General features: G+C 43.0%; 1 protein-coding gene across 1 annotated transcript in view; it reads right to left on the bottom strand.

Annotated features, from left to right (window-relative positions):
- LOC147429137 (exosome complex component RRP45A-like) overlaps positions 1 to 11,844 on the bottom strand; it is a 58,862-nt gene extending 47,018 nt beyond the window's left edge. Inside the window, exons 1-4 of the mRNA XM_086495229.1 lie at positions 11,688 to 11,844; positions 10,615 to 10,824; positions 10,399 to 10,494; positions 10,200 to 10,314 (exon numbers count right to left, since the gene is read on the bottom strand). Coding sequence (XP_086351355.1) covers positions 10,200 to 10,314; positions 10,399 to 10,494; positions 10,615 to 10,824; positions 11,688 to 11,794 — 528 coding nt within the window. The 5' untranslated portion in view covers positions 11,795 to 11,844. The remainder of the gene's footprint in view (positions 1 to 10,199; positions 10,315 to 10,398; positions 10,495 to 10,614; positions 10,825 to 11,687) is intronic.
- Positions 11,845 to 12,058: the final 214 nt, after the last annotated feature.

Below are 12,058 nucleotides of genomic sequence, written 5' to 3' on the forward strand. Positions count from 1 at the left end.
TGTTCGATTTGAAGGACTACCCAGTTCTTCTTCTTCTAAAAGTTCTTCTAGCTCCTCTAACTCGAGCGAAGAAGACAGAAAAGGCAAAAAGCGAAGCAAAAAGCAAAGCTTCTGAAAGGGCAAGAAAAAAGCAAAGAAGCCTAAATCTCGCCCAGTGGTTGACACTTCTACAAAGGACTCGTCTACGGATAGTTCCGACTCTGACGACGGCAGCTTCTACGCAAAGAAGAAGAATTTTTATAAAGCCAACCAATATGACTTTCTGGAAGATAAAAGCAAGAAAGTCCGAGAGTTCAAAGAAGGTGGACAGTCAATTAAATTTGACACTTTTTTCTGGTTATAGAGATGCTTCGAAGGCATTGGCCTTCATACAGCAGTTTGACATAGCTTTCTCTGGAGGGCATTACTCAGAGCACTCCAAGATTTGGAGGGCTACCTCTTACTTCAAGGGAAATGCTCAAAGTTGGTGGTCCACGCTTTTATTGAACAAGACAACGCCAGTTAAATGGCTGAAATTTAAAAGGCTTTTTATTTCTTCTTCGCTGACTCGAGAGTACGAACGCGACATACGAACTACTTGGACCCATCTTCAGATTGACCAAGAAGGATACATTGGACGCATATTGCGAGATATTTTGGAGCTCTTTTCTACCGGCCTCTTCATTTAAGAAGATCTCGTTCAAAGAACAGATTGAGCGGTTTACCTTGGGTCTTCCTACAGAGATCCCAAATCACTGCTTAGAGCAAAAAATCAGATTCCATTCACGAATTGATCAATCATGCGAAACGGGATTTTGCCATTCACTCAGGCAGTTTGAACTTTGACCTACCCCAGAGATGAAATCATGACGCAAAGGACCGAACAACTTCGAACAATGAAAGTAGAAAAAGGAAGAGCAACCCAAAAAAGAAAGAAAAGAATGCACGACCTAAGCTCACTCCTCGAGAGAGAGCTTTCTACATCAAGGAGGGGAAGTGATTTGGATGCGGGGAAACTAGGCACAGACTCACAGACCATCAGAGTTTACGCTACTCCTGGTCACAAAGGCAGCTATCGGAAAAGCAGATGCGGTGGGCGAACATCTTGTCACAATTTCACTTCCAGATTGTACATGTGCAGAGACAAAAGAATTTGGTGGCAGATGCATTGTCTCGAAAGCCGTTGGTTCAGGCTAATTCCACGATACATCATAGGAGCTTCGAGGATATGGTCGATCAATATGCAACAGATATAGATTTTGCAGACATTTTCACAAGGATACGGAATGGAGAGACAATAGCCGGGTATGCCATTCGGGATGGCTACTTGATGAGGAAAGCCATGTTGTGCGTTACACAGCCGTTGAGAGAAAAGGTTATGACCGAATGCCACTATCCACCTTTTATGGGTCACCGCGGCATTGCTACCACCTTGAAAGGGGTAGAGAGATACTTCTTTTGGCCAAGACTCAAGAAGGATGTGGACGAGTTTGTGCGCAGTTGCTTGGTATGCCAGAAGGTCAAGTTTGACAGGCATAAAGCACAGGGATTGTTACAACCTTTGCCCATACCCACTCGCCCATGGGAAAGTATTGAATGGATTTCATTTTTTATCTCCCGAGAACACAGAGTGGTCACGATGGTATCTGGACTGTTATTGACAAATTTAGCAAGCAGGCTCATTTCATTCTAGTGAAGAAAACACTCAAGCCGGATCACTTAGCGAGACTGTTTGTGCCCAGATCTTTAGATTATATGGCATGCCCGAGATGATTGTCTCCGACAGGCACCCCAGATTCGCGAGTTTGTTTTGGAAGGCAATTTGAGAGAACATTGGCACGCGGTTGCAATTCTCGTCATCTTTCCACCCACAGACTGATAGGCAATCTGAGATTGCCAATTCAGTGATACTAGATTTATTGAAGTCTTACATCTCGGATTAGAATGCCTACAACAACACGGTACACTCTTCGACGGGGAAGGCGCCATTTGAGATTATTGAAGGTGCTACGAAGGTTCCACCCTGCCTAAGCACGAAAGATAAGATTTTTGAAGCCGATGAGTACACGCGTGACTTGGACACGGCTTTTGCCAAGGTCTGCGAGGCTTTGCAAAAATCTCAAGAAAGACAGAAAAAGGCAGCAAATCGCCATCGACTCAATTTGAAATTGAAGGAGAATGATTGGGTGCTCTTACGTTTTGAGAAGGCACGCCTGAGAAAGAAGAAGGGAAAGGAGAGGCTTTTTCCAAAGCTTAGTATGCGATACTACGGACCTTTCCAGGTCTCAGAAAAGATGAATGATGTCTCCTTTTAACTGAAGCTGCCCGACACTTGGAGGATTCAGAATGCTTTTCATGTGAGTCTCCTGAAACCTTTTAAATGCGACCGCTCTCTCCTACTCTATTTGGTATGTATGTGGATGAGGTTTCTGACTACATTGAGAGATGGTGATAGAGGTGCACAGCTGGCAGGGACATGGATTCCTCTATTGTTATATGCTGATGATATTGTGTTGATCTCCGACTCTCCGGAGAACGTCACTTGGATGCTTTGCATAGGTTTGCCCAGGAAAGTGGTTTGTCCGTCAACCTTGGTAAAACCAAGGTCATGGTATTTAATACCACCCCATAGTGGATCAGGTCAGCGCCCGCATTCACATACGGCCAGGAGACACTGGAGTATACGGATGCTTGCACTTACCTTGGGAGTGGTTTTTAGTGGGCCAGCATTTTCATTGAGGAGGGCAGCAGAGACTAGATTGACCATAGCCCATGCAGCATTGGGTAGATTGGAAAGGATGTGCTCCCAGGTTCAATTTCAGGAGCCTCGAACGAAGGTCTGGCTCTCTGACACTTTGGTGACTTCTGCATTGCTTTATGGAGCTGAGATTTGGGGACCTTCATTGGATCATCACGGGAGGACATGCCGCAGTGATGGATGGGGGAACATGGAGAAGCCTCTCGTCTCTATGATCTCGCGGCTCATTAGAGCCAAGGCTTCAGTACCACGTGCTATTGTACGAGCAGAGCTAGCTGCCCCCCCACTAGTGGTTGAGGCGCTCACCAAATCTGTCTCCTTCATACACCACATGTGGGAACTTCCCAAAGACAAATATGCCCGCCTTGCACTTGAGTCCTCTCGACAGTTAGCCATGCAGGGAGATACAACATGCTGGTATGGGGAGATGACATCATGATTTCAGGCGCATGGGTTCTGCATAGACAGATTGCCTCCCTTCCAGTACTCACTGGATGCGCCGTCTCTACTCTTACACAGTCCGAGATCACTAGGCTCATCCGCCAGGACTTGACTCAGCTAGACACCAAGAGGACATGGATACAACCAACACAGGAGCTGGGCACGAAGATGGATTTCTACAAAGAGCATCTCCTCCAGCTTACGAAGGATGGTTTTGTGACGAGGCCCAAATACATGGACACCCACTTGTCTCATGGGATACGATGTGCTATTGGCCAGATACGCACATCTTCACACCAGCTATGGATCGAGACTGGGAGATACAGCGGAGTACCAGCAAAGGCCAGGACATGCCCACTGTGTGACATCGTGCCTGAGACAGAGTTGCACTATACATGCCACTGCCACGTCTACCACGAGATACGAGGCCGCTTCCATTGCTTGTTCAGAGAGGGCTTAGGACTGTTCTCCAAAGTCATGCGGTACGAGGATCAGAGATGCCTAGGTTTGTTTTTGCTCGAGCTACGCAGACACAAAGAGAGCCTGATGAGAGGAGGCTAGCCAGTCTCAAAGACAAATCACAGACTTCTTTAGAGCTGCCACTGGACACTCGGAGGAGTTACTACCACAGTAGAGCTCGTCGCCTCACACCAGAGGCACATTGATCGACCGAGCGACTGAGCTGGGGAGATCCAGACGCCCACGACTGCGGAGGACTACACACCATCGACGGAGGCTGCATCAAAGGATTCGGATCACTTTGGCTCGACATGCACAACGCTCGGTTAGACTACTGACCATGGAGGAGATTGATGAGATCCGCCAGCGACCGATGCTAGATCTCTTGTGTTCTAGCTATCCCAGCTAGCTGCTTAGCTGCTTAGTTCACACCTAGCAGTTTAGGATTCTATAGTATTTTATTTTGTCATTCTATTATTTTGTCATCTTGTTACTCTGACTTTGTATCAGATCCACCACATTGTAACTTTCTGGTCTCATAGGTCACTTTAGACTTTTGAAGACGTTAATATAACATTTCATCTCTCTCTCTCTCTCTCTCTCTCTCTCTCTCTCTCTCTCTCTCTCTCTCTCTCTCTCTCTCTCTCTCTCTCTCTCTCTCTCTCTCTCTCTCTCTCTCTCTCTCTCTACATACATACGTACATACATACATATCTATCTATCTATCTATCTATCAAAGTTTAGTGATTTTGAGGTTTCTTTTCGTGTGTTGCTATTGATTTCTGGCTTGGAGTGTCCAAGCATGTAACACGGCGAGGATCTGTAAGTTGGTGAGAGCTTCTTCTTCTTCTACTGCTTCTAGGATCTGCAAGTCGGCTCAAGTCTTCAGTGGCTTGAGTTTGTGACAGGAAGTACACATAGTTCTTAAGCAGACTATTTTGCACAAGTATACCTACCAGTCCCTCGTAGATACTTCTAATCAAAATGGGAGTCTGACTCTAAATTATGAAGACTACAAAACCTGGTCAGCACTATTAAGACAGATCTGGAGGGGAAGACTGAAGTGTACACCACCTCACTAGCTAATCAGGCACTAGCATAGCATCTAACACATGATGTGGATGAGAAAGACAAGGGATCTGGAAAGGGAACATCCGATAAAAGGGACGATAATGATGACCAACAACACCCCTCCATTCTCTCCAGCTCTAGGGTAAGCAATTGGTGGTATCCAGACTGGTAATACACAAGGAGAAGCAAAGGGACCTAGTAACGAGTCTGATAATCAAGGCCAGAATCAAGGTGATCAGAACCAAGGGGGTCAAAATAAGAAGGTACAAGATTAATCAGCAATAGGTGAACAGCAAACTAGGGCTCTCACCAGAGAGCAGATAAAGATCAAACGGTGTTGATTGATTTGAATTCAAAAGAAGATCAAATTATTATAACCAATGTCTTAGCCTGAACAAAAAGCTACGAGGGAAGAAGGCCCTCCAGATCCAGAAATTCTTACATGCTGAGGACGTGTAAAGATATGGAGAGATTCTAAATCATATATGTAGGGGCCAAGCAAATGATAGACCAATGGTAGATAATCAGCTACAAAGAACAGGCAAGATGCAAGCTCCCTCCACACCCAACACAATCCAATTGCTAGATAGAGTGTCTGAATATGTACTAATTGCAAATGATATGTTGGTAAACCCTCACGCACAGCTACTCATAATAATGAATGTTCAGAGTGTGGGGTTACAGTTGGACATGCTACAAGGAAAACGTCCTTCATACAAGTGTATGAAAGACATCAAGTTGGAAATGCAAACACTATTAACAAAGATGCATATTGCTCGAAGGATACTGGACTAGAAAATGAAGACGTTGCTTGAGAACAATGGGTCCAGTAGCAGAGGGCCCAAGACAAGAATGAGCCTTCGGGAACAAAAAATGGCCTTAAAGAGTTTGTTCCATCTGGTTCGGATCCTACGTAAAATGATCATGTAAGAGAACCAGATAGTGCAAAGTTCATTGAGTTAGTACTTGATTCCCCAGTCATGAAAGATGATAAACTTCCTAATTTTACCCTGCTTTGTTTCCAAAATACAATGAACCAGCTAACCAACAACGGTACATCAGCATAGTTGACCAAAGTAGGGAATGGTATAAACAGAGCAAAGCCCTTCGGTCGCCTGGAAGAATGCTCTCAAAGACACTGAAACAGTATCAGAGCTGAAGGACGAGTTAATCTTAAATCAACTTCAGAAGCCTGATGACACAATGAAAGAGCCATATCAGTATGTTGATAAAGTACACCATGAACTACTTCAACTGTCTAATGAAGCATCCAAGATTCCGCAAAAAAAGCTCACCAAAAAAGCAGCCTCTGAACCCCAATTCAGAGAAATAATTGAAATTCTGTTTGAGTGTTTGAGCCTCAATTCAAAACCAATCAACCACATCCGACTGGCTGGATTCACACGGCATCGACTTGTCATAAGATGGCCAAAGCCAGACTCGCCAGGGGAAAGAAGACTCTATGATGCTTGAAACGCTTTGACGCCATACGAAGTCAAGATGGTGACTGATAGCAGGTAGCAGCTGCAACAGGAGGCCATCTACACGCTCATCTAGAAGGAGAATGTTGCCCTTGTGCTCAAGGAACGAGTCAACCTAGGACACTTCACGCCCCACCTCAGACTGTTTACAAGACCTTAGACAATATGAAAGAAGGCTCCATATAAGTGAAAGCAGTAATGTTTCAAAGAAGCCTAAGATCCCTGGTAGACGAGCAAGCTGGAAGGAAAGTAGGTGGATTGAGAATGCTCAACTCATATTGGATTAACCAGGATTCCACGTATGAGTATTACAGAACCGGATGGATATCTAGAATTTTGGAATACACCAAAATTCAAAGAAAGGGGAGAAGAAATGTAGACGGTGGGAACAAGCCTTAGCCTTGTTCATAGTAATCAGATCTTGTGGTTACCAGATGTCATTACGCACTAACTGTAATAGTGTAAAGTCGTTAAGAGTCCAATATGGATACCTATAAATAGGACCCACTACTTCATTTTGAGGGGTTGTCGTTTCGTAGACTAGAGCGATTCCTTGAAATCATTGAGTTGTTACTCTTAGCAACATTGAGCTATGTTGCGTCAACACTTGATGCCATTTGTACTCTTCTTAAGTATCTGAATATACCAGTTCCAGTTCTCGTGTTCAGTTTCTGTCTTTGTACTTCCATTTCAGCCTTTATCTGATTTCTGTGTTGTCTGAAGTCTGAACTTGGTCCTCTACCGGATCTGATAATTAACTCCACGGCTCTTTCATGAGAGAGACGTGCAATAGACAAGAGAGAGGAGAGAATGCTACTATGAGTGAAGGTTTTGTGAGTGATAGAGAGAAATTTAACACCAAATGGGGTTCCCAACCCCCCTCCAAGGGTCCCTCTCTCTAGTAATAAAGAGGTATTTGCTTTAGATTGCACAAATGCTAATACAATGGATCTAGATGCTAAAATGCTAATGGGATCTAGCTATGGATGTTTGGATCAAAGAGACTGAGGGCTGGAAACTAAAAAAGCTAGTAAATCTAGGTCTGGATCTGCAAACTGATGAGGCTGTGGGCTAATGCCAATGTCGAGGCTGTTGACGCAAATGACGATGATGATGTTGAACTCTAAGAACGCTAGCTGATTTGGGTTAAATCTGCAATGGAAAACACTGACTGATTTGATGTCTGAAGGCTGGCTAATTTAGGTCTGCAGGTGCTGATGTGGTACTGTTTCACAAAAACACTAGTGGACTGGTTAGGAAAAACTATAAGGATTCTAGGTACTAATCCTTAATTAAGTACTTAAACTCATGATTAAGACTTAAGAAACTTGAACTGAACTCAGAAACAAGACTTAGAAGACTCTATGTTGATTGATTGAATGATTGATACTAGGGCTCCTTATATAGGAGACGAAAAGACAAATGAAAAAACACGTCTCTTGGTGAAGAGACATGACTTTAGACGTAAAGACACATCCTTTCAGCGAAGAGCTGCAATCATTGGGCGAAGAGTCGCACCAGTAGAGCGAAGGGGTGTGACCAGTCGTAGAAATAGTGTGGCTTTTGGCGAAGAGACACGTCTCTTGGGCGAAGGGGTGTGACTATCGAAGCGTAGGGGTCCTCCTTGGCATGGCACTTCGCGTATCTGCAACTAGGAGTAGGTGTATTGCTGTTAACATAGTCACAATCGTGACATTCCCTCCCATTTAAAATGAAAGCCCGTGTCAAAGAAATGACTTCTGATGTTGATAGAACTCTGGAAAAGCATTGAATATTTGAAAATCTTCAATCTTTGAGTTATCTGAAACCTTTGTCTTGAACCTTTGCTTCTTGCGAAACCTTTTTGCTTTGACTTCTAAATCCCATGTCATTGCATTATTCAAAGACTTTTTTGAAGAATCTGGCTTAATCAGGTTGATTGCAACAAGAGATTGATCTTCAAAATCCTTCATGCGATGTAAGACTTTCGGTTCAAAATCTTCCAATAACTGCGAAATATTTAGGGGAGAGGAAATCTTCTCAAGGTACTCTTCAGATGGAGTAACTTCAACTTTATAAATTACTGGAGAGGATTTTGGCTTGAGACTATAATCATCTTCCAATAATGAGTCCCAAAATTCTTCAGAAGCATCTTCAAAAACTGTCACTTCATGACTTGCAATAGGCATATCATTATCCAGCAAAGAATCAAAGAAAGCATAGTCGTCTTCAGACTCAGAATCTACAACTATCTCCTATCTTTGTCAGGTAACGAAGTATCACTTGGAAAAACTTCTTGCTTGAAATCATCTTTGTCTTCAGCAATTGATTCACGAGAAGTTAATGAATTCAAAAATTCATCAATAATAATATTGCATTTGCATCAGAAATTATATTTGTTTCATAATCCACTGTATCATGTCGTTTGACTAGTACATGTATGATGTGAGGCTTGAATCACTCTTTCCGCACGAGAAAGCCCGTGTAAAATCAATTTACGTCCATCTTTGAACAAATTGATAGTATGTCCTCGAAAGCTAATTGTTTGATCATATTTGAATAACCAATGCTAACCAAGAATCATGTCGTAATAAGATAAAGGCATGACTTCGAAATCCAATTCATCTGCATAAGTTTGAATCTCAAACTGCAATTGTCGAACTGTCTGATCACGAGTCAAAATTGATCCATCTGCTAATTCCACATCATATAAGTGAGATATCTTCTAAGTTGGCAAACCAAGATGTTGAATTATCTGAGTGCTGACAAAATTATTCGAGCATCCACTGTCCACCAAAATATTGATGGAGCGACCATTGATAGTTCCAAGAAGGAGCAATGAGGGTGAGAGGCTCACAACCTTCGGATCCCAGGAAAAAAAATTGCTATGATACCACTGTAAGGATTCTAGGTACTAATCATTAATTAAGTACTTAAACTCATGATTAAAACTTCAAAAACTTGAATTGAACTCAAAAACAAGACTTAGAAGACTCTGTGTTGATTAATTGAATGATTGATACAAGGGCTCCTTATATAGGAGACAAAAAGACACGTCTCTTGGTGAAGAGACGTGACTTTAGACGTAGAGACACATCCTTTCTGCGAAGAGCTGCAACCGTTGGGCGAAGAGTCACACCTGTAGAGCGAAGGGGTGTGACCAGTCGTCGAAGGAGTGTTGCTTTTGGCGAAGAGGCACGTCTCTCGGGCGAAGGGGTGTGACCATCCAAGCGCAGGGGTCCTCCTTGGCATGACACTTCGCGTATCTGCAACTAGGTGTATTGTTGTTAACATAGTCACAATCGTGACAAAAACGCCCAGGATGCTGATGAAGTTGGAAACGCTAGAAATTGTGCTGAGGGTACTAGGGCGTCGTGTGCCCATGCGGTATTGATCTGATGATGGAATGGTGACCACTTGGGTCACCTTTATACTGCAGGGGATTTGGGTCGAGCAGTGCAAGAGCCAGATAGAACCTACTAATGCTGGTCAAATGTCACTTAATAATATTCGCTGATATTTTTATAAGTTCATGGTTACAACTGTAGAATCTCCATAATCCTGTATACAACCTTTCCGAGGAGAACAAGTATCCATACCAGAAAAATTCCAAGCAAAGCCCCAATTTTATGCTATTTGAACCTTTCCACCTGGTGTTGTACCCTCAAACTACCTCAAAACTGAGGTTGTTCAAAAATGGACTCTCACTGAGCTCCTCAAACCAATGTTTTTTTTATCTCAGGCAACTGCAATCCAGACTTGTGGCACCTAATGAATGCTTATAAACTGCTGGCCAAATCTCGACTGCATGAGCCTACTTCGCATCCCGCAAAATAGAAGAAATTTCGAATGTCAAAGCTCTTCCTTCAACGCTTACTACATGGATTCCCCTCAATGTTCTCCAGATATTAACTTAATTGGGAATCAGGAAAGGATTGTTGCTTTAAGCAGGAAAGGGAGGCAAGATTTATTTTTTAACCCCTTTTACAAGCAACACATCAGCAATCACGACAAATTGAGATGTTTTAAACCTCTGGAGGATGAATAACGATTTCTTGTCCATCTTCCCCTCCAGTACTGCACTCTGGTCTGCGGAATGAGAGCAAAGCAGCTAGCGCAGCTATACTTGCTGCATCTATCAAGTTCCTGATGTCAGCAAGAGTCAGTTTACCATGTCAGCTGCAAACTTGTGTTATCAAAACAAGAAGGTTTTTCATACAATGGACATACCCGCCATTATCAAGTATACATATGTCAACGCGCAAGGACCAAACGGCCTTCCCTGCCAAGACACACAAGGATTCTGTGTCCACAGCACGGCTTTCTCTGCAAATCCCCTTAAAAGCTGTTAGATTATGCATAAGAAAACAAAAAAGAATAAGGCGATCTTGTAAAGCAACAAAAAGGGAACAAATCTATAAACAGGTTGTAGGATCAAAAAACAACCGTAATCCGCGATCAATCACTCTTCCAAGCTCCACTGCATTCTCTCCTTGGCGACCGGGTTCGAAAGTAGAGTCTGCCATGGGAGAAAACTCTGTGAACACAGAAAGGCTTCCTTCATTTGGCCTATCTGGAAAGGGCTGGACCAATTGGCCACTAACAGCACACATCACAAGTGTCTGGCCAAGTTGCACTTCTGCAGAACCATCCTCCCTACAAAATGGCCAAGTCAGAGAAAATCATATTGAGATGGCTGACTTTAGCAAAAGCTTGTACAAATTACAGCTTCTTTGCTGTATACCCAACAGCTATGCAGTCACATATTACCTAAAACCTCTATAGGAAGACTCAGCTAAAATAAAGCCTGATGGTACTGCACGCATTAGTTATTACAACCAAATAGCTGAGAAAGCAATTCGAACTATTAAAGATAGAAATTCCAACAAACCACAGACGAGCTAAAATCTACATGTTGAACTCCTTAGTTGTCTCATTTATCTTGAGATTATGCCAAAAGTATGAATCTATTTACACAACTATCTAAATCAATTGATCTCTCTTTGAGGAGCAACAGATCACAACTATAACAAGTTTCAACATGAACATCTTTAAGACAAAAATAGGTAATATCTTCAACAATAAATGTAAGCAAATCTTTAAAATTTCAACACGGTATCATGTCGACATTAAAGTAAATGACATTCTGAGTAAAGGCATATATACTTTCAAGGTATTTGCAACCCCTCTCTCTCTCTCTCTCTCTCTCTCTCTCTCTCTCTCTCTCTCTCTCTCTCTCTCTCTCTCTCTCATGTTCCAAGAACGTTAAGAAGTCCTCTCGTCCTCCTCTTCCATCTGAGAGTTCATATCTGAAGCTTTCATAGGCACTGTGAGCATGCCTTATCAAACTCTGGCTGTGGACGAGCTGCATGAGGTCATGCAAAGCAATCCCTAGTCTCTTTTAAATTTTTGACAAAGCACGGGATATATTTATACACACTCACACGACGACATTTCCATCAGAGCGTTCGTGAACGTATGCTACACTTCGACAGAAAGGGCGAAGAGGATAAGCAGACCTGCTGAACTTGATATTGAGACGACGTGAGTCGAATGGGCGTCTACCGTCGACTCGCTGATCATCTATCAAGGCAGCAACTATGAAATTCTGCAGAGGAACAGCCATGGCTTCTCTAAATTTGAATTGCCTCTCAAATTTGTATATAACCTAACAAAAGTGTACTTCATCGCAAATTATAGAGACACATTACATTAGCTTTAAATGCTTCAGGGCTAAGAGCAGTTTCGCACGGGCGGGGATAGAAGGCCGCTCGTCAACTATCTTGGCGTGACATAACATGGACACTACTGAGTGAATTGACCTACCTTTCAAAGAGCTGGGTAGAAGACGGGGTTTTCCAACTCTGCCAAAATCAGCAGGGTTGGGAAA

The sequence above is a fragment of the Adiantum capillus-veneris genome, chromosome 22, assembly GCF_014529385.1.
Source record: "Adiantum capillus-veneris isolate H3 chromosome 22, ASM1452938v2, whole genome shotgun sequence".
Taxonomy (NCBI): Eukaryota; Viridiplantae; Streptophyta; class Polypodiopsida; order Polypodiales; family Pteridaceae; genus Adiantum; species Adiantum capillus-veneris.